At 46.2% G+C, this 26,448-nt stretch overlaps 1 protein-coding gene across 1 annotated transcript; it reads right to left on the bottom strand.

Annotated features, from left to right (window-relative positions):
- Window positions 1-87: 87 nt before the first annotated feature.
- Window positions 88-25,499, bottom strand: PAK4 (p21 (RAC1) activated kinase 4). The gene is given in 10 exon segments (XM_042439737.1): window positions 88-4,291; window positions 4,616-4,750; window positions 5,533-5,658; window positions 6,389-6,515; window positions 6,818-6,951; window positions 7,420-7,854; window positions 7,856-7,930; window positions 9,554-10,240; window positions 16,642-16,865; window positions 25,401-25,499. Coding segments are annotated over 10 exon segments (2,127 nt in total). The 5' UTR covers window positions 25,429-25,499; the 3' UTR covers window positions 88-4,135.
- Window positions 25,500-26,448: the final 949 nt, after the last annotated feature.

Raw genomic sequence — 26,448 nt, forward strand, 5'->3', positions numbered from 1 at the left:
TTTGCACCCAATTTGAACACCAAAATTGGAAAGGAAGAGAGAGAAAAGGGAAAGAAAACAAAAGAAACCCACAGAGCAACCTCATGACACGAAATCCAGGCTCTTTATACAATTCATGGCTGAACCGTTATTAGGAATTAAGTCACAGCAGTCTGTCCGAAACAAAGAGTTTTAAAAATCATCCCAACGCAAAATACTGTTTGTGTTACAAAAAAAATTACAATATAAATAACTTCTCTCTTTAAAAATAAACAACGGTAACAAAAACCCCACAAAATGAATCAGTAGTAATTCTTGTAGCTGGCGAAGGGTGGAGGGAAGAGACCCTCAGCCCCAAACCTCCAGAGATATATAAAAACCTTCCAGCTACAAGGAGGCCAGAGGCGTGGGTCCGCAATGCCAGTTTCCACCAGGCATAAGAGTTAAAATTCCAGTTCGACACCTTAAAAAGAACTGGGATGGGATGGGAGAGAGTAGTGAGGTTGTGTGGCATTTGGGAAATGGAGGCTATCGCTGTGTGACACCTCTTCCCTCGAGGGATTTCGACAGCCAGACTTTTTCCTTGCTGGAAAAGTGTAGTGTTTTTGCATCCTTGAGAGGTGTTAGTGCCCTTAAGAAGTGTGTTTGTGTGTGCACAAAGGAGTGATTCCTGAAGCTGGCTGTCAGCGAGGGGGAATGGGGAGTGTCACCCAGCAATTCGGGACCTTCTTTCCAATGAAGGTTTACCTGCAAGTTTTCCAGACAATTAAAGAAAGGGAAGGGGCTGGCTCAGATTGAAAGCTGCAAGAAGAGTTAAAAACCGTTCCCAAAATGTGGTACAATACCCACTTTGTTGTAAAAGGGGGGGATTTGGTTCCTCCGTGGTTACAGTGGTTGGAAGTCAAGAGAAAAAGCCCAGACCCTGCCTGCTGGAAGAGCTCTTTTGAGTATTTGCTTTGCTGGACCTCAAAGGCTCACCTGTTTTGAGGTTTTGATGGCAGGGACCTTTGCAAAGTAGCACACACACCCCCCCCCCAAGATGTGTGCATGGGGCAGAGAAAATAGACCCACACAAAGCAGCAGGGATGCTCAGGCTCACACAGGATCGGGGAGGGTGGGACACAGGCTGGCGGGAAACAACAACATTTGTAGAGTTCAAAACTAGTGGCATGCTTTTCCAGGGATGTGACAGCAACACAAAGCCCATGGCTGTGTAGTGTGGTGTTTGCTGAGAAAAAGAATTTCCCAGCAACAAGAGAATAGTGGGGCCTTTTTGCAAATCATGCTCAACAGCCATTGCCTATTTTGGGTTTCCTAAATACAGCTTCCCTCAATGAGAAGTGGGTATGTGCAAGATTGTTGTTGATTTTTGATAAACTCAGACCGCTCCTCTGAAAAGCAAAACTGTGTGAGTCCCACAGAAGCAGGCAAACGCAGGGGAAATCCTGGTTGTGTGTGTGTGAGGGAGAGGAGGGTCAGATGCAGCAAAACAGAAGCAACACCAGTGAGAAGAAAGATGGGCAGTTTGCATCGAAAGAGGGCCCTGAGGACATGAGATGCTTCCCTCCCTCCCTCCCTCCTTCCCCATTGCCCCGACCCAACCGAAGTAGTAACACAGTGAAAGAAAGGTATGATATACCTGTTGACGGTTCCCCAAACCCTTGAGGGAAAAACAGAACCCTTTCTCATAATTCTGGCATGCAGAAAAACACCACAATAGACAGCATGCAAGGGAAAGAGATGGTAAAGAAGAGAAGGATGGAGGAGTCCTTTAGAGTCCATGAACAAACTTGCTGTCTTCATCAAAGCAGTTTTTCCTACCCGAGTGTCCTTTAGGGACACTGACAAGCAAACACCAGGCAACTCTGGCCCCCTGAAGGCCCTTCTTTCACAGAGAAAGGAGAATGCCATCCCCTTCCTATTTCCTGGCCTCCAGACTGAGGCTTTCACTGATCCAGAAGCAAGACCAACCAAGAAGGAACCACACTTGGAACAAGGTTCCTGCCCATGCTACTGGTCCAGCCCAGAGCCAATCTATCAGACCCTCAAACAATGGTTTGACCTCCCTCAGCATGCCTGCCTTTGCCCATGTTTCCAGATGGCACGAGCAGAATTTGAGGCATACAGAAGGCCCTGAGTTTTGGTTGATGCATCCCAATAAATACCTAGCCAAGATGATGTTCTGGTGGTTCTCTTCATCATGAGACCTTAGATGCTTTGAGGAGCAAGTGCCAAAAAATTTACAGGCGTTTGAAGACACATTATTTTATATGCTGAGACCAGCTCAAAACACCCAGCAAGGAGAAGCAGGAAGACCAAGAGAGATGGGAACCTTCTCCTCGCATGAATGATCTCCTCCTCCTTTGCTCAGACCAATATCAAGTGACAGAATTTCAGTATGAATGTGGGCAGGGAGCACCTCACCTACCCCTTTCCTTCCTCTTACCTCTTACCTCATCCCAAACCACAAGCCACCTTCTGAGTCAGAGCAAATCTGCAGAGCATCCAGAAATCCCGGCACCATTCAAGTTAAGCAATCCTAAAGCTACAACTCTGCAGTAACGGACAGGGAGTTAATCACAAAGCAAGCGGAAGGCAGAAGAGAGAGAGACCTCCTTGCTACAGGGCCAAGCAGAAAGCAGGAAAGGACAGAGGGAGTCGAGGGACAACCAAGGGAAGAGAGAGGGACAAGCCCTGCATTATTCTGGCCCGGTTTCCAATGGTGTGGATAAGGGATGCTGAAGGCTGTGAGAAGAAGAGATCTTGCTGACCACCCAACTCTTTCTGAAGCTCTGCAAAAACTGAGCAAGAAAGGAAAGTCTTCTGATTAAAATGGGCCTTTGGGGCTCATCAGGTGGAAGGGCAGTTCTTAGCCAAGCTGTAAGAAACCCAGCGGTGGATGGGGGTTAATGCGTGGCCTCAAGGCGAGCTGTTTATTGTGGAGGACCTTTAGAGGGGAGGGCTGGTTTGCTACCCAGAGGTCCCCCTAATGTTCCCCTGATATATATAAAAACACATCTCCCACCCTGAGGTTTGCTTCTTTCATGGCAGTAGGGAGAATGCTTCTGCAACAGTGGCACACTTGCCGGCTGAAAGACCTGCACCCTCACAGTCAAGTCCAGGAGGTATTTGGGCCCTTCCAAAATGAGCCCTTTAAAACAAAAAACAAGATGAGAAGCTCCACATGGGCCCTCTAACTTTGGACCGAGAACCCCAAACTATAACTGGCAGTTCGGAACAAGAGAAGAATTCCAGATTATCGGCACCAAGCTGCCCCTCACCCAACAAAGAAGCCTGTTCTATATATTGAGAGTCTTCCTGCCTAAGACTGGGGCACCTGAGAGAAACCATCTTGTTGCCTTTGCAGAGAAGCAATATCACTGCTAAGGACATTCCCCCAATTCATAACTGCAGGTGCTTTCGAAAAGGAAAGACTCGGGCTGTAACTCTGTCTACCATTCTCCAAGTCCCCAGAAACTGAAGTAGGTGTGTGTATGTATATGGAGTGGAACTCCCCACTTCCTCCAAGGCCCCTCTGCCTCTTCTGTCTTTACTAACTAGAAGAAAGGATGGGCTTTCTAGGACAGGAGAACAAGAATGACTCTGAAGACCCAGCCGGGAGATGGATAGTGTTTTTGACCTCTTCTCCCACCCCACAGTCCAGAACACCACTGTCCTAGACTCTTGATATAAATGATAAATGGCAATTGGAAATGTTATAGTCTTTTAAAAACTTCCCACCCCAGCAGTCAACCCCCCTCCCTTCCAACTCAGTAGTACAGAATGGAGATGCAGAGAGTGTCCCTGCCAGAGATGGGAAAGCGGAGCTGGTGGCAGGAAGGCTGAACTCCAGTTATGAGGATCCAGTGTCATCAGCAGGCAAAAAGAAGTCCTTAAGGAAGGGCAGCCTTCAGGCCCCCGCAAGTCCCTGATATGATAAGTCTCTCCCACTCCCCACCAGCCCTTTCTGCCTTCAGGGTCTGCAGGGAAACAGTCCTTCTTCCCCAGGGGAGAAGGCTAGGAAAGGCCACAAAGCCCACAGGGACACTGGAGAGTTTGGAGCTGCCTTCATGGGACCGGCCAGGGATGATAGAGGCTCCCTCTTTCTTTCTTTTGCTCGCTCTTTGGTAAGTTGCCCTCTTTCATCCGTCTCTTTTCATCTCATCCGGTTCTGTCTCATCAGGGGTACGATGCAGGAAGGGGGCCCGGCTTTTCCCAGGAAGGGGTGCTTCAAGAGTTCATTTGCGGTGGCTCTCTGGGCTGGGTCTCGGACCAGCAAGCGGTCAAGGAACCCCTTCAAAGAAGGTGAAACCTGGAAGAGCAAAAAGCAACACAATGTGAATCACAGCTGACAGAGAGAAGATTATCTTGCAGAAACAGAAAGACAACACACACACACGCACACCTGTTTATAACCTGCTCTATTTGGAGGACCAAGGGTGGGCAATTGGGGATGGCTAAGGGGTGCATTAGTTCCTCGGGGCAACTTGGTGGGCTGCGTCCTAATTTGGTGAGTTTCCGTATTATAGCTTAATTGTACCCCAAAATACCTGGACATCCAATTCTTGACACCAAACATGACATCCCTGAAAGAAGGGGTAAGTCAAGCCAGGAAAAACAGGAAGGAGTGTATTACCTTGTGCACATTTTTGAGTTTAGGTGGCAGATTGTCTCGGATCATCTTCATTGCCTTTAGAGGAGGCTCATTGAAATAAGGGGGTTCTCCATCCACCATTTCTATAACCATCACTCCAAGGGACCAGATGTCCACCTGAAACCAAAGAAAAATGGTCAAACACTATGGGGCCTGTTTATGAGACAGGTCCTTTGAAGGAGTTATACTGAAAGATTCCATAGCTCACCCTGTCTCAAAGCCTCAGGACAGATCATGAGGCAGAAACAAAAACAGCCAGCAAGGAAGAACTTCAGCCAAGTCTCTCACACCCAGTTGCAAAGATCAATCTAAACAGGGAAACTTTGCAACACAGCCCAAAGACACAGAAGTCTGGACTCTGCAGATGTGGGGTAATTTGTGGCCTCCAGATGTTGTTGGGTTGAAACTTGCCTTGGTACTGGCTGTGCTGACTTGGGCTGATGGGAGTTACAATCCAACATCATCCAGAGGACAACAAGGAGCCTATTCCTATTATAGCAGGTGGGTACTGTTTCTGTTTTAACTAGGTGGTGATGGTGAATAGGGCAAACATCCAGAATTCTGCTCTTTACACCACAATTCAAACCAGGTTTTCAGGACTTTCCAAGATCTTTATGGAAGAACCATGAACCAGAGGCGGGACGGCTTCCTTGGTAACAGACAGACAAAATTAGATGATTATAATCACACTCTCAACCTTATATCCTCCTAGATGGGACTCAAAATCCACTCTGAATGCCAGTTAAGCCCCTTTCTGCCCCACTCTGTCACTCAGTCTAAGTTCAGGAAAAGTCCTGAAGCTAGTCAAAAACAGCCTTCTACTCAGATGAAATGCTTCCTTGCAATATCAAAGCCCTGTATTTCTACCTCCCCCTATTCCACTCCTGATGCCCCCTTACTTCTGGCCCATAGGGCAATCGGGAGATGAGCTCTGGTGCCATCCAGTAAGGGGTCCCAACCAAGGACTTGCGCCGTGGCACCTCCTTGTTCACTTGAGCACAAAATCCAAAGTCAGAGAGTTTGACCTGCAAGGAAACAAAGAGAAAGAAACACTGGTGATGAAACATGTCAGAAGGTGAAGTTGTGAAGCAGGTGTGGGCAACTGTGGGAGGCTAGGGGGCCAATAGTCATCCCCCAGGAGACTTTGGTGGAAGGTGCAGCAGTGACCAGAGATTGCAGGACTCCTTACATCAACGAGGATGATAGAAAAATGAAGAACTCTGGAAACTTAAAGAGTGCATCTGTAATATACAGTTACAAAGCTTCACACTTTTAACTTTCCATCCTACAGACTCTCAGGACTTATAGTTTGGAGGGACTTAAAAGGCGCTGCTAGAGAGCTCTAGTAACCCATCCTAAATTTCAATGTTCAAGCTCCTTAGCAGGCAAATCTAAGTTTGTTGTTGTTGTGTGCCTTCAATTCGCTTCCAACTTATGGCGACCCAAAGGCAAAATTATCATGGGGTTCTCTTGGCAAGATTTGTTTAGACAAAGTTTGCCCTGGTCATCCTTTGAGGTGGAGAGAGTATGATTTGTCCAGAGTCAGCCAATGGGATTCATGGCTCAGTGGGGAATCAAATGTGGGTCTCCAGAGGTGTAGTCCACCTCTCAAACCACTATGCAATGCTGGCTCACTAATTTTAAGTACCTCACTAAAATCTCAGGATTCTACAGGATGGAACAATGGTAATTAAAATGGTAACAAATTAATCTATGGATGTGTGTGAATCCACTCTTGGGAGAGATGCAACTCACCCGGCCATCGTGGGTGAGCAGAATGGAGTCACTCTTGATATCACGGTGGATGACGCCCTGAGCATGGAGGACTGAAAGCGCCTTTAGGACAGATAGACAAACTGCTGCAATCTGCTCTTCGTTCATCCTGGAAGAGGAACACAGCACCCATTGCTTATTGCTCCCTTCTCATTTAGGATTTAAGAACAATGCCCCCACGCCCCTTGGCTGGATGAGACCAAAGTGGTCTGTCTAGTCCAACATCCTGTTTCCAACAGCGAGCAGCAATCACATACCTCTGAGAACTTATGACAAGGCAGGAGAGGCAAGAACTCACAAATCTGGTTGCTCCCCGGCAACCAGGATTAAGAGGTAGTGCTCCAGCACTTGAAAGGCCATGTGCAGCAGGACAGCCACAAAAGAGAACTTGGGTTTTCCCACACAACCCACCTTGTGTGTGTGACAATGTCAGTCAGTGCGCCACCCTCAAGGAACTCCATGACTACCCACAGTTCATCGCCCACCAGGTAGCTGTTGTACATCTCGACCACGTTCTCATGCTGGTAGTCCCTCATGATAACCACCTAGAAAGGAGGGTGGGGGAAAGAATGTTGAGACTAAAATCATAAGCATTACAGCTTACACAGGAACACTCAGCTGCAACGAAGAAGCTTTAATTCCTTCTGGCACCACCCCACAATGCAGTCAGCATAAATACTGCTGCATTGAATGCTCTACTCCAGTGGTTTGTTTTCGACTCCAGCTTCCAGAAGCCCCAACAATCTTTGCCAACAATCAGGAATTATGGGAGCTGAAGATCCAATGCTTTACTTTTTCTAGCCATGGCTCTTGGGGCAAAGCACAGTCCCTCACACACCACTAAGAACAGCTTTCCCTCTATTAAAGAGGGGACAGGGTTCTGTTTTAACTCCATCCTGATAATCCACTTGCAGAACTATTACACCACAATGTGAAATATACAGGATCTCAGCCACTGACATGTACACAATCATGTGCAACGTCCCAGAATCAGGGAAAGGTCTCCCTCCCACCTCATTGAAGAGCAGCTCCCGCCTCTGCTGCTTCCGCAGGTCCATCTTCTTGACAGCCACCAGCTTCCCCGTGCTCTTGACAGTAGCGATGCACACGATGCCAGTGGACCCTTCCCCGATCTTGATGAAATTGTCCAGGTAGGTTCGGGGGTCACCTGGGTCAACCACCATCTGTAAGGCAGCTCGGAACTGTTCGTGGGAGACACGCTGGGGCTCACGCTGGGGGGAGCGTGGCTGCTGAGGGGCTGGGGGAGGCGGGCCTGGAGGCTGTTGCGGGGGCTGAGGTGGTGGAGCCGATGGGGGCTGCTGTGGGGAGTACGAAGGCTGATGGGCCGGGGGTGGGATGTGTGTTAAGTGGGGGTCTGAGGCATGCTGGGAGAGTCCCGAATGGGGTGGCTCTGGGTTCCTGGATCTTGCTGGGCCTGACGTGGGGGGGCCTGGATGAGCTGCTGTTTCCACTGATAGGACCGTTGGATGCTGTTTCCTGGGGTTTCCCAGCTCTATGCTCTGCCTAGAAACAGGAAGGGGGGAAACCAGTTACATTAAGAACAGATACCTGGGGCTGGATCCCACTGTGTTTTTATGCCAGTCCCTTAGCTTCCTACACACTCCTTGAAAAGGGAAAATGCAGGGATGGAAACAGCCCAGGTACACACACTCCAGAGTACTCTACCAGTATTATAACAATAGCAGATTGAAACAGGAGACCATTTTAAAAATTTTAATCGGGAGTCACCTGTGGTTGTGCCCATATCAAATCTAATCACACATTTGATAACAGGTAGTACCTGAGCATGTCAATCTGCATGTTCCTTTTTCGTAGACACTCTAGAAATTGGAGTAATTCTTGGATAAGGAGCTGGTGAATCCCAGGTAAGAGACCATCAGCATATTCAATCTAGTACTGTCTATTTTCACTGGCATTAATTCCCCAAACACCTGGGTTACAGCTGAACTATAATGTTGAACATATACCATAAATTAAGGGAGACTGATAATTCAGATTAAAGGCCATCTGAGGGCAGCATCCTTTGTCTCTCCACAGATGCCCTCTGGAAAACCCATCCATACAGTGTCCCTTTAACTGGAAGCCAGGGATTCAATTGGGGCTTTCCACATGTAAACCATGTGCTTTAACATTGAGTTTTGGTCCCACCTATTCCCACTCATGAGAAAACAGTCCCACAATGGTAAGGTTTGAATGAGAACTTAATATCTCATCTCTCTCCAACTTCTTACAGGAGAATCCTACCTAGAACAGATACAGATACTCCATGCTGCTGACAGAAAGCGGAAAAGGAAAGCAGCCTAATTTCCTACTGGATTTTAGCAGGAACAACAGGGCCCAAGGTGGAGGTGTTAGTGGTGAGTTGGAGGCAGAAAGAATTTGCAGCGGATGGTGCCATTCTTGAAAGAGAAAGGAGGGTGGCAGAAGAACACAGGAGCACGACAGGGAGCCAGAAAAAGCCTTCAGGTATCCAACAACCATTTAGTAGATTCTCTCGTAATACAGGCTTACAGCAAAATAAGCTGGTTGCATTGCTGCAGGATTTTCTACTAGGAGAGACAGAAAGAGGAGGCACTCTACAGGAGAAAAGGAGATAACACGGTTGCATAGGATTGTTAGAAGAGTGGACACACACACAGAGAAGCAGAGAGATGATGTCTTTCCTTCAGAGAGTGGACACCACTGGAGTAGCTCAGGTTAGAGGAAGCAAGGACTGAGATAGCAAAGGCAAGGCAGGATATGCCCTCACACAGCAGGAAAGTGGTGGGAAGAGCTGCTGGAAGGAGAAATGTGGCACAGCCAGCATGGAACAGAGAGAATGGAGCAGGGAATGGAGAACTGTAAATAGGCAGCCCTTGTAGTTGCTGCCGTTGACTACTTGCAGCCGCAGAGGGCAATACAGGCTTCGTGGCTCCAACAGAGCTCAGAGCCCATCACACAAACCATCACCCAAGACTATGCCGACAAAGATGTGCCAGTCCTTTGGTTTTTTTAAAAAAAGACTTGGTCCTTCACTTGTTGGAGGAGCTCACACAGCAAGGGAACCAAGAGCATCTCTTGTGAATAGATCCTGGCTGGCTAAGCCTGGGTGTCCCCCAAGCTACAGGGAGAAGGAGGCATCTTTACCTGAACACCTCGGACAGGGTCTGTGTCCGCTCGTGGATACGTGTTAAACGGCCGTCCGGTCTGCTGTGCCGTTTTCATGACCCCCTCTGAGACAGGAATGTTGGGGGTCCGGATATTTGGGCCCGACAGGGGCCGCTTTTCCCGGGGGGACTGTGGGCTGGTCTCCCCTGTGAAGGCAGACTTGGGCCTTTTGTCAGGGCCATCAGTGCGTTCCCTCCTAACCACACGATCGGGGGGCTCCTTCCTCCCATCTCGCTCATGGGGTCTGTGCCTGTGGTCCAAGGCAGGCTTGTGGTACTCAGGAGGAGGCGGTCGATGGTGGCCAGAGAGCTGGTGAGATTTGCTGGCGGGCTCTTGCCCCCGGTGGTGTGGCACAGCAGTCCATTCCCTGCTCTGCTCCGGTTCGTTCTTGGCTCCGTGTCGGTTCCGCTGCTCCTTGGGCTCTTTGCTCCTGCCTCCCCCAGCATCTTCCTCAGCATGCTGGTGGTGGTGTTGGTGGTGATAATGCCGGGGTCTGGCGAGTGCTTCGCTCAGGCCGTTCTCCTGGTACAGTTGGTCATGCCGGGGAGGGAAGGGAGGGCTGTCCCTTCGCAGAGAATTGGAACGGGACACCGACATGTTCTCAAACTCATCTAGCAACCAGGCCAGGGAACCATCCTTGGCTGCTTTGTTCCCCCGCACGATGGTCTTGGGGCACAAGGGGAAATGGAAGGCGGAGGGTAGTGGTGGGAAAAAACAAAAAAGACACACAGAACACAAAAAGAAAAAAAAATAAGGTAAGCAGCACAAAACAAAGAAATAAAAGGGGGGAATTAAGGTGCCCAATGGATGCTTGACAGTGGCCTGAGAAAGGCTTGGCTTTTGCACAGACAATGAAGCGTATAGAAGCAGGGCATGCGGGGGTGGGAACGCTCACATACTGGCAACGTCAGAGGAGCCGTCTAGAATTGCTTCCCCATCTAGGCTAGAAACATTCTTTAAAACCCACAACAAAATGGATTTGGCTGGATTTGAAAAACAAAAGCTGGAAGGAAGCTATGTAGCTTCTTCAGCCATGATCTATCTAGGTTGTGCCTCATTCCCTGCATCTAAACCACAGTTGGTGTTAAGATGTTATTGACCTGAAATCCATGTTGTGATTTAAAACCTGTCTATAAAACTCTGGTTTTGGATCTTTCCGGTTCACAGCACAGTGTGTACTCTTGCGGGAAGGCAGCGCTACATCCTGGGTCCTTCAGTACATCCCAGGGAAGTGAATTCCAGGGTGGTGTAGTAAGATGAACATTGGACTATGACTCTCAAGACCAGGGTTCAAATTCCCATGCAGCCATGGAAACCTATTGGATGGCCTTGGGCAAGTCACACTCTCTCAGCCTCAGAGAGAGATGAAAGCAAGCCACCTCTGAACAAATCTTGCCAAGAAAACCCTGTCGTAGGGTCACCTTATGGTGTTGCCATGAGTTAGACATAACCTAAAGGCACACAGCAACAACAACACCTTGCAGGGCTGTTGTAAAGATTACTGAGATAAAGCTGAGGCCAAGTATGTTCTTCAAAAAGAGCTATATAAATAATATTATTTCTGTCGATGACATTTTTGTTGCAGTTTAGAGGGAATATAGTTCAAATACAACTATCTGGACAACATTATTTCCAATTATTACCTTTTGTAGCAGTGCGGAGAGGCCACAGAGAAGCTGCCGCCCCAAAAGAGCGATATAAATAATAATATTATTTGCAATTATTACCTTTTCTTGCAGTTTGGAGGGAATATAGTAAAAAAGAACAATTGTAAATAATATTATTATTTGTAACGTTTACATTTTCTCTCAGAGAAGCTATTGCTCAGAAGGAGCTGCATAAATAACAATATTATTTCTAAGTATTCTCTTTCGTTGCACTTTGGAGGACGTCAGAAATGACCTGAAGGCACACAGCCATCGCTGCGACTGTATCTCCCACTACTTTGCTCAAATTGATAATGCCAGGTTCCAATTTCTCCTCCAAGTATAGTTTCATAAACCTCTACTCTCTCCCCAACTTACTCCAAATAGTCCAAGCTGTCCTTGTAAGTGGAGTTGTTCCATTCCCTTCATCATTTTGGTCACCCTTTTCTGGCTCTACAATTATCTTTATTTGAGGTCTGTTGACAGAACCATACATGAGATTCCGGATGTGGCTACACTACAGGGCTTTGTGTAGAGGCAGAATAATACAGGTAGTTTATTTTTGATTCCTTCCCTAAATATGCCCAACATGGAATCTGCCTTTTCCGTCTTCTTTTTTTAACAACAACTGCAGGCTTGGTTGACCCTTTCATCACACTGTCTTCTATAACTCCCATGTTTCTTGGCCATTTGCTGAAAGCTTAGATCTCATTAACGTGGAGCTGTGGAACTGGGTTATTTATGGCCCCAATGTGCACCGGCATACACTGAATGTCATTCAACGTTTTGAGGTCCTTTCTCCCAGTTTGGAGAGGTCTTTACAGTTTATCTAAAGTGCCTTGATGCCTAGGTTTGCTTAGAGACCTTTGTCAACGGTCTTTCATGGGTCTGCTCCTCCAACCCAGACCCAAAGCAAGCCAGCGGCTGTCATCTCCAACCCACCCTGGGAGACATAGTGTGCCAGCGTCTCTAATGAGTAGGATGAAAGATCTTTCCAGAAACCCAAGCAGGAGGACCAAAGGCAGGGGCAGGCAAAGGATGGCCCTGGAGACTTGGGCGAATTTCTGCTCCTGGAAGTCTCCAGGGGCAAAACGTTACTTTTTAAACAGGTCACGAGGCTTTCAATATTGTTTAATATGTTTTAAAAATATAAATGCATGAGAGCCAGAAGTGGACTTCAACCCACTTTGTGGGCTTTTTTGTTGCTGTTGATTATTTTTAAGCCGTCTATCTGGCCCGCCAAGAGGTTTCTGAGATATAAAAGTGACCCTTGGACGTGCTGCCAGGGTCCCCTGAATGAAGGAATCCAGTTGCTACACATAAAGATAAATGCAGGTTTCAAACAAATGTCTCAGCCATTATCATCTAGTCTATCTAGTTGCAAAATATGTCAGTCCAAGCTCTCTACTGGCTACCAGAAAAGGATATTTTGAACCCAGGGAGTAAGCAGGATGGACATACTTATATCTATATCTCCTCCTGGCAGTGGGCAGGGTGGGGTGGCCTACCAATGTCTCTCCGTGAAAGTAACTGCCCATGCACAGGCAGCTAGCAAGTCAGGGAGAAGCCTTCAGCTTTACCTCCTTTCTTGTGTATTCTTCTTCTACATGAGAAGATGCTGCCTTTCATCCCAGAACCAGAGAATTCAAGCATGCAAACCCTTCACAGGCTGGAATGGTACAAATCCAGAAGAGGGCTCACCTGATCTTGCTGATTCTATGAACAGACTCTGATAGCACTTCCAGGAGTAGAGGACTGATGAGAAACAGAGATGGGGATCCTCTGCTCTATGGCACTGTTGGCACACAACCTAATGTATGCCCCCACCCCACTCTGCTTTTTGTGTTAGCTGTTGGATGATTAATATGCACAAGTTGATCTCCATTCCCAGCCCACACAATGCATATCTGAGCACTGTGGAAGTTCTTTCATACAACTGCCACATGACAGCATAAAGGTTTTCTTATCACACAGCTCAGACCTCACTGAAGCAGCTGGAAACACCAACGGTTAAAGGCTCCTTAAAGGCAGTCTGTGTGTGGTGTGCATTCTGGGTCTGGAAGCAGAAGCTAGAGTTCTGCTCAGAAGAAGAATGGGCCGAGGAGGCCGGAGAAAGTGGCCGCTCAAGCTTGCTGCTAAACAGCTTTCTGGGTTTTGAGCACAGTGCAAACTCTGAGCCAAAATCCTAGTTAGGGATGAAAACAGAGGAGGCAAGTCAACACTGTTGCTGCTATTGTTGTGTGCCTTCAAGTCATTTCCAAAGCTCCACTGAAAGTCACCTAGAGCAGTGCAAAAACTGGATTGTGTGCAACAGAATTACCACCGCTCACACATACAGATGTAATTCTGCACAAACACATGGCGGTTTTGAAAAGTTTTTAAAAGAGGAGATTCACAAGGATGCACCTTTCTGACTAGGTTCTGTGCCTAAAAACAAGACAAAGCCGGACTTCAGAGAGCAACAGCTGCTAATGCAATCCCTCCACTTTGCTTGGGTGCCCCAGCAAGCCGTCCACAAGAAGCAGCAAATGGCCCCGCTGCCCTGAACCAGTTCCTGAAGCGTCCTCCTTGGTAAACAAGAGGTATTTTGCAAAGGCCTGCAGAAACTTAAGCTCCCACCCTGCCAAGGAGGGCAACAGAGGCCTCTCTCTTTCGGTCATTGCTTCCAAGCAAAGAATGAGGGACACAGAGATAATCCATGTGCCTCACCCTCCCCAGCAATGCATTGCGCCTGCATGGGAAACAGGCAAACCCAGCAGATCTACCACATTTACTGGGATGCAGGGCTGTGGAGTCAGTACACCAAACCTTTGACTCCAACCCATCTGCTCTCCAACTACATCCCCTTCATAAATGGCAAATGTACATTAATTAGGAATAATACATTTATTGCAGTACAATGGTAGCACAAGGCATTTCATTGCCACCACAGGAATCATCAGGCTACTTAGAGAGAGATCATAAAATATATTTATCTGATTAACATTTCTAAGTAGGAAGACCTTCCTAAATTCCCATGAAAGTAAATAGGCAATAAATTAGGCATTTAATATTACAGTGAGCCCTCATTATCTGCAGGAGTTTGGATCCAAGACCTCCTGGATGGATACCAAAATCCATACAAACTTAAATCTCATTATATACAATGGCGTTGTAAAACAGTGTCCCTTATATAAAAAGGCAAAATCAAATTTTGCTTTTTAGAGGGAAATGGGTGAATATTTTTGAACCCTGATAGGTTGAATTCATGAATGTGGAATCTGTGGATACTGAGAATGGACCATATAAGTATTTTATTCAGAAGCCAGAGTCGGTATTTTTCTACCAACTCTGACTCTGCTCAAAATGGCTTCTGACCGACTCCATGACTCTGACTCCAAGCCCTGCTGGGAAAACAGGTAAAATTAGTGATCTCCCACACAGAAACCACCCCCCTCATGATGGGGCTCAGTTTTTATTCAGACAGTACGTTTTTCCTTATTTCTTCCCAAAAATGGAAGGACACGGAGCCATCTCCTGCTAAAATTATAAAGTGCAGCCTCCAATCTGACCATCAGAAGCCTCTTCCCTGTTCAGTCAGGGATGGGTCAAGTATTTATTGCCTTGCCTGGTTCTTGGGGAGAACGACCTCTAGAACAGTGGTTCCCAAACTTGGTCCTCCAGGTATTTTGGACTTCAATTCCTATATGCCCTAATCAGCTTGGCCAACAGTCAGGAATGCTGGGGAGCTGAAGTCCAAAACATCTGGAAGGCCAAAGCTTGGGAACCATTGTTCTAGAAGATGATGGTCAACTGCTCCAGCCAAAATACTTGAGGAGACCAACACTTATTTTTGGTTCACCATCTCTAGTTGCTCTATTAAAATATGAACACAATACAACATACAAAGGGGAGAAATACTAAATTCTTTGCACAATGGACAAGTGATCACCCAAACTTGGGCATGCAAGTACACATCCATTTGATTTTCAAACACTTGGGCCTAGCTCAAGAACGGACCAATATTTTAGTCTAGCACAGTGTGCCATTTTTGCCACTCTCCTACAATAATTATGAACTATTTTCCTGAAATCCTGCCACTGCTGAACCAAAGTCCACGAAGACACCTTCTCTGTGAGGTAACCCTATCAGTGATACCCATTCTCACCTGCTTCTGGTACAAAGTACGAACTGAAGCAGAACACCCCTTGCTTCCTTCACGAGGAAGTGGAGCCAGCAAAGACGACCCTTCTCCATGCCACTGTGGACATTCATACAGTTAAGCTTAGTCATCATCAGACTGTGAATCTGATATGGAGGCTCACGCAGTCCAACTCAGGAAAAACAGATCAGCAAAACAAGGAAGCAAAACCCTTCCCAGACACAGACAACACACCTCTAGACCTGGCAGTTTCCTCTTCTGGTTAGCTGGCACAGCAAAGACCACCTTCTTTCCAGAATCTGGCTTGCTAGCACCCAATCCCATGCCGACTCCCCTTGAACAGGAGAAATCCCATCTCCTTCACTTCAAGCTGAACCTCGTGACACTTCTGAATGCCAGCTGTTTCTGTCCCCAGAGGCCAACTCAAGAGCTGGCACACATGGTACATTTCATCCCTGGAGTGCTATACCAGATCCCACCTCCGTCTTAATATCGGGGTCCAAACATTTCTGACATATGCCAGATTTGCCGCTGATAATCCCCCCTCCTTACCCAAATGTCGCTGGAGGTGTACTGTAAACCTACCATGTACCAAGCACAAACACTGTATTTGACTCCTGAACAAAATATCTATTCCTGAACCAACACTTGGTTACACTTGATAAAGGCAGCATATCTCACATTACATCCCAAGAACATGAGGCTAAGAATCCTCTAGTCAAGTTTAGCAGAAAGGGCAGACAGTATCCCATGAAGTTTCAAGACAACAAACATCTGACTTTGACAGCTCTACTATTCAAGTCCACAGAATCCTTTCCACAGTTTTATCAGAATCAAATTCTAGTAGTTAATTTTAAGGCAACGGTCCTGTGAATGGATCCCTCTGCCTTTAGGATGTATTGTGATGGAGATTCATCACCTGGTTACCTTTCTAAGAAATTACCCAGGAAACAACAAGCCACATTCTGGGGAGATGTGCTGAGAAATTCTTACAACTGGCCACCACGCCACAACAACTTTTTAGCACAAAATGGTTGTATGAAATTAGCCGACGGCTCTTTGAAAGTCTTACTTCTCAGCCAGTTGTAGCTCTGGTTTTGGAAGGCTGTGACCCACAATGAATATTGCCTATACAGACCATAAGGGTCTGCAACCAAACTGCATCTGCCCTCTTCAGAACAGGAGTGGGATACAGCCTTAGAAGTTTTCTGCTTAGCAGTAGACATCCATTCAACCAAACAGTTCAGGATCCCTATGAGAACAAAGCTAGAGCTGTCTACCTTCTGGGAACCAGACTGGACCGCCGTAATGCAGACTGGATCGATCAACGGCTTTGGCCGTTTGGCCGACTCCTCGATGATGCCCTGCCATTGCCGCGGCAGCCCCGTGAACTTCTGCTCCTGCTGGTCGTATCCTGTGTGGACCCGGTGCTCAAAGTTGGAGGGAGCAGATATCTCAATGCGTTTTTTCTTCTTGCTGAACATGGTGATGTTGGCTAGCAGACCTAAAAGAAAATAGAGAAAAGGTTGTTTCTTTTTCAGTGGCAGACATCTACAAATAGATGAACTCAGCAGCCTGCAAGGTCAGACAACCTGCAATGCAAAAGCTGAACATGCCAGCCAATTCAGTGTTGCAGGAACACTGTTTACTCATTTTAAAAATTCATATCCCACTTTCTCCAAGTATGAGAACACAAGATGACAAGTGTATGCACACATGTCCTTAAGTGTCATCTTTCAACCAACTTCTGAAGTTTGTTGAAAGACAACACTAAGACAGTATTCTTAAAGATTCTAAAAACAGGATGAAAGAAATATTCTCTTCTAGTAAGCAAAGTTGTCCAAAGTAAAAAGCTCTACAACTAGGTGTATTAAACTCTCCCACCCCCAAAAATAAAAATAAAGGCGAAGCAAAAACTAAAACAACCACTGCATCAGAGGATGGGGTCCATCCACGCCTCCATTTCTGACAGGAGACAGAAATGGCGACACACCCTTGGAATGAAACACATGTGCTTTAGAGATTCAGTCACAATAAGCATCCCAATATCAAAACAACGCAACTTGGCTCGTCTAAAACACAACTAAAAAGATATGAAACCAATAATTAGACAGCCATTAAATAGGAGTATATTCAGGGATAAGATTTTTAATTACAAGGACTCACTAGACACAAGAGAAGTTGACATATTTCTTTTTGCATGAGTTGGAAGAGACCCGGTGGATACGTAGAGCTTTAAACACAGCGTTGAGGTATATTTAGGCCATCAGATGCTGGGAATACGAAAGGGATGTGGATCATTACCCTGATTTCAGTCTCATTTTCCTCAAGTACTCTGGTTGCCCAAGACTCACACACCAGTTCTTCTTGAGGTGTGTCCTTCTTCTCTACCTGCTTTTGCTTACACATCCCTGTCCCCTGCTTCCTCTGGGAGAACCTCCTCCTCCTCCTCCTCCTCTGAGAAATCCTTCTGGTTTGCATAATCTGTATCCCAGCCAGGACAAGGAAGACTTCAGGTAAAGGCAAGCTGCTGTTGGCCTCCTCCACAGGAGGAAAGGAATGGCTGAGTCAGTCCTGCCAATGCCTGAGCCTTGACGATGCCCAAAGGCGTTCCCCAAGTCAACTGCAATTGGGAGAGCTCAGCATTCAGTAGGATCGTTCCCTAGTCAATCCTGTCCGGCTGGTAGAGTCATCACCAATACAGCCCCCATTGTTTTGTTTTTGTTGACTGGGACACCAGCCCTCACATAACCTTCAGAGGAAACGCTTCCAAGAGACAATGATCAAGCCAGAAGACGAAATAAGGTCACTGTTTGGGTTTTCCCCCCTCCTCTACATTTTGGGGGGGGGGGGGAGGGAGAAGACAACTTTGGAAAGAGCTGAGCTTTGGAAAGCAATTGCGACACTAAAATGGAGCTGAGCTGCTGAAAACAAAGGGCAAGTCGGCTGACACCAGTAGAGCAGTGCATCCTTTAAAGACAAAGAATCAGCAAGTGTTTTGCTCCAGGTGGGCTAAAAATCAATAGGAATCAATGCACAGAAGACAGATGAAGGAGTCCAGATCATTACTTATACTTGCTATGACCTCAGTTGCCAACTTGTTTTGTTTCAACCAGACAAACTGGACTTAGGAGAAGGAAGACCAACCACAAGACAGTTTTAGACTTATTTGTCTAAGAAGAAGAAACTGGGAATGACTGCTTGGATTTCATTTTCCAAACCACACTTCTTTTAATATAAGCCAAGCTGTCTTGCAGGTTACCAAACCAGAAGGTATGGCTTTTAAGAAACAAAATAAATACAGAATGTTTATATACACACAGCAATACTGTAGCACCAAACGTAACAGATAAAATTATGTTAGCGACATTTGAATATTATTGAGTGCATATGTCCCATTTTGAACAGGGCACAAAGGAATATTTGCCAGCTTCTTGCAAACTGCTCAAAGGCACTATGACCCCAGCAGCTGCCAGACGTCACAGGGCTATTGCTACAGAAAAGGCGGGGAGCAAACTAGGCCGGAGAACATCATTCCTATGCCTCACTTCCATGCAGGAGAATGAGAGGTAGCCTCTGTCTCCCTTTCCTCTTCCCTTCCATGGTTATCTAATGGGCAAAGCAATTGCCCCATTGGGCTTGACAGCTGCTGGGGAAGGAGATGGAGCTACATACGGAGTGGTTAAAGCAAAGCTTTTTAGTCCATATGTGAGTGAAAGATATGTGTGTTCAGATGGCTGAAGAGGTTAAAACATGCTTGCAACCCTGAGGATGTTCCCATGGACAGAGTGATGTGTTGGGGCAAGGGTACAGAGTTTTCTTAAAAGGTAAATGATGGCATAACCCCTGCAGAAAGTGAATGCTGTATTAACACCTGAGGCATGGTGCCTTGTCTCCTTCCCTTTCCAGACTGCCTATCTGGCCCAAGAAGTGGAGATGAGGGGATTCTAGCAAGTATCCCCTTGTTAATCCCCTTGCATTTGGGGTGCTTACCTTCCCAGAAACATGGAGCAATGTGAGTCAGGTGTCTTAAAACATACATGAATAGGAGAGAGACCAATCAAAATGATTGGAAGGAACACTAGCTATTTATGTTCAGCTACAGACAGTTAGCAACATTTTTGTCTCAATGAATTTCAGTTTCATTCATTCATTCATTCATTCATTCATTCATTCTCCTGCCAAGGCACCTTTATGGAAAATTAAAACTCTAACAGGCCCCTTATAGATCTGTAACAGGAATCTTTTTCCTCAGCAGTCTCTCTACCACATATTGATCCTTTCTTTCAGACACAGTCTAAAGGAGTGACATGAACAGGTTCTCTCCCCATAAACATCCACCCATCCACTTTCTGGTAGTATTTTGATTTCTGGCACAAAGCAGCATTGGGCATCTCCTTACCAAATTGCTTAGATATATACCTGGACAGAAGAAAGTTTTAACTCCTTTCCTAACAAGGAGATTGAGAATGTGTTTTCCGTTATGGCACCACTTGAGAAAACTAGGTAAAGTGTCAACCAAAGCCTGAATGATAGGTCTAGGTTGACATTTTCCATCTTTAAACACACAGAAGTAGGTCAGATTTGTATATCACAGAAGGTGGGGACACAAGAGGAAGGATGCAACCCTGCTGACAGGCATATCTATGCTGACACAGACAGTGGCACAAGCAAGTGCCGCAGTGCCAGTGGGAGAAAGAAGGACAGCTTTCAGTGGCAATGGAAACAGGGTTCTCTTCCATTCTCCAGTCCAAAATGCGACATACGCAGGTATAGCAGAATGTTATCCCAGCATAAAACACTAAGAAAAAAACCCTCTAACCAGAGTCTGCTCCTTAAGCAAAAGTGAAAAAGAAAAGCAAAAAGGAAGCCGAAGTTATAATCAAGTGTTCTGACAGAGTTTTGATGAAGTACCAGAGACTCATGGCAAAGAGGTTCAGGAAAGAAAAAGGCCGCAATTCCCTAGTCCTCAGCACACAATTGGGAGCTCATCTCTTGCAGGTACAAAGCGCCTTCATCTCACCTCAATCAGGTTAGAAGGACCAGAACTTTTTAAGCAACTGGGTCTGCAGGGAGGTTTGCACCGCTCAGTGGAAATCCCTTTGAGGCAAGAGGCACTCTTCCGATAGTGGCAGAAATAGCTTTTAAAAACCTCTAAAGCTGCAGCTGCAGGCAGAAAATGGTGCCGTCTGAAATGAACGCAGCACAACCTGCCAATTTCAGAAACCTCAGGAAGAAGATAATCCTAGACTGTCCCAGCAAAACTGATGACAACTTTTGTTAACTGTGAGGCTGCCTTGTTTTTGTGAGTTTTAGACAGTTTGGCTGCAGGTTCCCTTGTAGGCCTTGCATACGAGGCCAGAAGACAGAACAACCATTTTATTCAAGAAGGACTCACCTTTTGAATATTTTCACCATTTCATGGTGAGCAGTTCATACGAGAATTTGACCGTTTGGTTTTTAAGGTAACAATGACCAAGCGCATGAGGATTTATTCTTCAAATTAAGAAAGAACTATGGAAAGTGGCCTAGTCTCATGGAACAATAAAGCAGGATTGCTGGGAACTGTGGCCTGTCATTTAGAAGCAGCATGCTGCCCAGTCACTTCTCCTTGGCTCCTTCCAATGGCTAAAGCTGAAGCCTTAACTGCTTTTCATTATTTTTAATTGAATGTTTTAAACCGTTTTTAAATGCTGTTGTGCCATTTTAACACTACCCCTTTGCCAGTTTTAACTATATTGGATTTTAATTTGGAAACTGCCTTGGGTCCCAGTTTCAACTATTAAATATAGTTAGCACCCGCTAACTAACAAAAAAACCGAAGTGCTGAACTGGGGTTCTTGAGCTGTAGCTCACAATCTAATGCTGGGCTTATTTTATGATTTCCAGCTTCTCATGGAGCTTATAAATTGGGAATCCTAGGTCAGACACAGCATTATTAACCGTTTTGGTCTTGACTACTGCACTCCAGTCAGTGTGATCAGTGATTCGCTGTAATTCTGATTTATTGCTCCATGCGATCAGGGACAAAGAGGGGGGTGGGAAAGCTCCTGTGGAGACAGAAATGCTTCATTCAATTGTAGGTCATGGTTTTACACACCCAACAGGTCAACACAGCATCCCAAATGGGTGGATGATTAAGAGATGTGACTGACACAGTCACAGCAAGCTTAGTGTGGCAAAACCCAATGCCAGGAAAAATCTGTGACCTCAACACCTAGGTTGCGGGTGGCAACCCTGGTACCTAGCCACCCAAGGGAGTTCCAGGCCAGCCGGACAATTCATGCCGGAGCCATCTGGTGGACTGGCCTGCCAGAGACCCTGTTTCGGGATGTGAACCGGTGACCTACAAAAGTTTGCCCAAGCCGTTGATCCCCTTAGCGAAGCATCCTTGGCAGGGCTGGAGGCTCTTGTGACCTTGGATGCACTGCTGGATCCAAGCAGCATCTCAGGGCGCTGCGCCTCAAAGCCAATCAAGTGGGATCTGAGCGGCTGCATCTGTACCTGCAATGCAATTCCATGGCTGTGTTCTCAGATGATCATGCTGGATCCACATGCAAGTTGTACTATTCATATTCTACAGCTAAACCACCTTAGCATCTTACAGTCATCCTCTTTAAAATGATCTTGCAGTTATCTGTGTTTTAAAATTGGGGAGCAGGCAGGGGTTAATGCTAGACAGAACAAGAAAGCACTTCCTTGAATCCAGACAGACTCAGTTCAGATGCAAAGACAATAATTCGTTTTCGTTTTATTTATATACCGCTATTCCAAAGATCATAGCGGTGAACAGCAAGTAAGCTAATTTGCCCCCAACAGTCTGGGTACTCATTTTAGCTCCCTCCTCGGAAGGATGCAAGCCTGAGTCGAGCTTGGGCCCTTTTGCTGGTCTTGAACTCGCAACCTTGTGGTTTTGAGTGAATGGCTGCAGTACAGGCATTTAACCACTGCGCCACCAGGGCTCCATTTTGTCATTCAGAGAGCTGGGGAAAGCCTCTGGCTTTCACACTTCCTTTTTCTTATTTCACCTTCAATTGTACGGTAGGGGAGATCAGAAGGTTATCTTTCTAGATTTGCAGCAAAAACAAAGCTTGCTGTTTCATCCAAATGTGCTCACACTGTGCACTGCTACGTTCAGAGAGAACAGCCCACTTTGCATCACTGAAAGCTTGGGAGCAAAACCTCATATGCCTTCCCTACTTTGCACATGAAGTCTGCAAAATTTCAAAGCCAAGCAGCAATCTCCTCCTACTTCCTTCACAGCTGAAGAACCACTTCTTGGAATCAAAAGCTTGCCGTACATTTTGTTGTGCCTCTTGTTCTGTAGGACCAACACCTTCACAGGCCAGACACAGGCACACTTAATGACTGATATCCTGTTGCAGGCAATCAGAGCAAAAACAATGAGCTTACAACCCACATCAAACAAGTTCCAGGAGGAAACGTGTCTGCATGTTTGTTTGTGATTTGCCCATAAGTCATCTGGGTTGTAACAGGCATCCATATCTTTCTACCTCAGCAGGTCAATTTTAGGAGGAATCTGGGAGACTCTCGGAGACCATGAGTCCCAGACAATTAGCTGTACAGTGGCACCCCGGGATACGAATGCGCCGCCTTACGAAATTTCCGGGTTACGAAAAAAATCAATTGAAAATAATTGTTCCGGGTTACGAAGGTTATTTCGGGTTACGAAAAAAATTCTGGTGCTTTTCGGCGCTTTTTCGCACGAAATCGCGGCTTTTCCCCATTAGCGCCTATGGCTTTTTCGGCTTGCGAAGTATTCCGGGTTACGAAAGCAGCGGCGGAACGAATTAATTTCGTAACCCGGGGTACCTCTGTATTAGGATTGTGAGACTCATGCAAGTACCTGTGGATGTCAGAAGAGATGAATGGTAGACATTTGGTGCTGTCTCCTACACAGTGAATCTGGACACCTGACAAGACAACTGGAGATCCAAGAACCAAATCCAACCTTCACTATCAGGAGCTGTTTCCCCACTCTCCTGCTTCCAAAATGTGATTGCAGGAAATGGTGGACAATGGCTCACTTGGAAACATCCCAGGCAAGGGGCTCTAAAGTTGTATTTTCCAGACTAGAAGCCCTGCTTTAAATCCTTCTTTGGCTCCTGACATCTTCCTAGGGACCCTGGGTGGGAACAAGGGAAAGGGCCTTCTCAGTGGCTGCTCCCAGGCCTTGGGACTTCCTTCCCAAAGGAAGCCAGAATGGCTACCTCCTTGTGTGCTTCCACTGACAATGTAAAGCATTCATGGTCTGACTGCTGTTGTTGTTGTTGTTACTGACCAGCAAAAATGTCTCACCCTGACCCCAATCTGCTATCTAGGGCTGTTAATGCTGAAATCGACCCCTTGTTCTCCCTGCCAGTGATTCCTCCTCTCTGCTTGATTCTCAACATCAGGATTGAACCCTCACCCACTAGAATATCCAGCTGAATGGAAACCACAGTTTCCCTTCAGAGAAATCTTCTCTTCCCTGTAAAAGGCAGGCAGAGAAGCATTTTTAGAAATCCTCAGTTTCCATGCCAGAACCACTTTGCTTCCTGGCTTGCTAAATTTAAGGCAAGCATATAGGAGAAAAGTCTTCCAGAGGTGTAACCACATCCTCCCTTGGTCTTCCACTGTCCTGTCTGCAAAGACACGTCGGATCAGGCACTGCCCAGAAAGAGAAGGGAAGCAAGCCTTGCAAAAGCTATTCCCAAAACAGGAGTGGCCTGACCACCAAAGCATGAGCTTGCATTTCCCAGGGCCTCCCTTCACTTCTGTGGTATTCAGCTTTTTTCCACACCCTTAAAACCACCATTACCACCACCACCACCACCATACACACCCAGGGAGCTGGACACAACTCAAAAGCCACCTCTCTCCAATTCTTGTCCAGCCCAACCCAAGAGCCAAGAATGTGGATTTCAGATAAAGGCAATGCTGAGCCACCTTTCTTCCCTCTTCATCTAGACCAGCGATTCCCAAACTTTGGTCCTCCAGATGTTTTGGACTTTAGCTGCCAGAATTCCTGACTGTTGGCCAAGCTGACTGGAGCTTCTGGGAAATGAAGTCCAAAACATTTGGAGGACCAAAGTTTGGGAAGCACTGATCTATACTATAGTAAAAAGAACTGTTGGTGCCTTCATTGTTGACTCTCTGAGAAGAAAGCTCTGTTTTTTATACTGTACTGAACTATTTTTAAATGCAAAGATATAGCCATGTTAGTCTATGGAATCAGTATGTAGAGATCTTGTAGCACCTTTGAGACCAAATGAAAGAAATTGGCAGCATGAGCTTTCATAGACTTCAGTCTACTTCCTCAGATGCATTTGGAGGAAGTCTAGGAAAGCTCATGCTGCCAATTTTTCTTTCTTTCAGTTAGTCTCAAAGGTGCTACAAGATCTCTCTATGTACTATTTTTAAATGCTTTATAAACCCATTTAAACTATAAATCTTTAATCATTTCATTATTCTGAATAGTCTGATTCCATTTTAATGTTGACTTTTGTATGTTTATTGCTCTACTGCACCTGCTTTGAGTTAAAATTTGGGGGAAAGGCAGAGTATATGTAAAGCTAATAGTAATAACAACCACAACACAATGACAATAACACAGGAACAGGACTAGCATCTCTGAACTGGAACGCATAAACACCTCCTCCTCAACAAAGGTTACTGAAATTGCCAAACTACTGCACAACAACAGGCCCAAACAGAGACTGCAAAGAACACAAACTTTTGGCTCTGCAATCTTCACCAGACAGAAAAGAACTGACAAATTCCAGATTATCCTGGCTATACCTTGGAAATTACCTTCCTGAGTCAAAACTGCACACAAATTCCTCAAAGGAAAATCCATTCCCCCTTCAAGAGAAGGCTTTTCTTTCCTCTAAGGTGTAATGAGTAAGACCAGAGTTAAGGAGAACTTGCAAAGTGGTTTAGAAGAAATTTCACAAAGAGAGAGATGAACAAGCCCAGCAAAAAGGCACCATGTATATCAGGAGTGAAAGAAGTAATGAACAGATCTGCTCAGACTTACAAGCTGGTTCTTCCGCGTGAGACTTCATCTTAGCCTGGTCTGTCTCCCCTCCACAAGTTTCAGCAGCCAAAGCAGAGGCTCTGAACACATAAGCTCTTATTATTTATGTCTTTTCGGTTCGCCCTCCCTTCAATTAAGTGCGTGGCGATCCCTCCCTTGGCCTCTGCCCATTGGCTGGGTGGAAAGTTTCTTCATCTGTGCCACTGTGAAGCATTGACTCCAGCAGGCTCCTCCCAAACCACAAAGAAGTCAAAATCCAGATGTTCACACTTAGCAAATGCATTTGCCTTAATGGCCCTCTAATGGCCGTCCATGTTCCACGTCAAGGAGTCCTCACCTTCAACCCCAACATACACAAAAGGCTTTGCATCAAACACCAAGTGCTAGGAAACGAGCCCTGCTTTTAAAGTCATGCGCTCTTTAGTGAGTTACTAGGCAATGCCATAATTCATACTGTCATAATAAGACAACATGATTCTTATAATAATTCCTAAAAGAGGGGAGTGTTATTCCCATAGTGCAGAATGGACACTGAGAGGCAGTGGCCAGAGTGGGAGCTCACCCATGCCTTCCCCATTTGTAGCTAGGTCTGTTAGCAACTGACCCAAACCAGCAATTTTCTACTGGCCATCCCAACAAAACACACATACGACAAGTCAGGAAGGAGCAAGGATGATGGTCTCTGGCTCCTTGGTGTAAACGTGTCCTCTGCACAGCCTGCGTGGCCCCATACTTGTGGAAGCACCACTCTCACCATGAAATGCAAGAAGGAAATACAGGGAAACATGAGTAGTAATTATAGGAGGTGGGTTAATTGGCAGTAGCTGCCATGGTAGCCATTGTCAGTTACAACGGAGCAGGGCTGGGCAAGATACAGCTACTCGGGATGAAAGACAGATAAATGTGGACACCCTTCCAAGAGCAAAATTGTCTTCTACAGGAAGGACGACTGGGCCACCTAGTTCTGTCTGTCCTGAATGCCCAAAGGCCCCCAGGATCTAAAGACCCAAGTCTCTTTTAGATGGGGGTTGCAGCTGCAGTGGACTGA

Source organism: Sceloporus undulatus, chromosome 9, assembly GCF_019175285.1.
Source record: "Sceloporus undulatus isolate JIND9_A2432 ecotype Alabama chromosome 9, SceUnd_v1.1, whole genome shotgun sequence".
In the NCBI taxonomy this organism is placed as follows: domain Eukaryota; kingdom Metazoa; phylum Chordata; class Lepidosauria; order Squamata; family Phrynosomatidae; genus Sceloporus; species Sceloporus undulatus.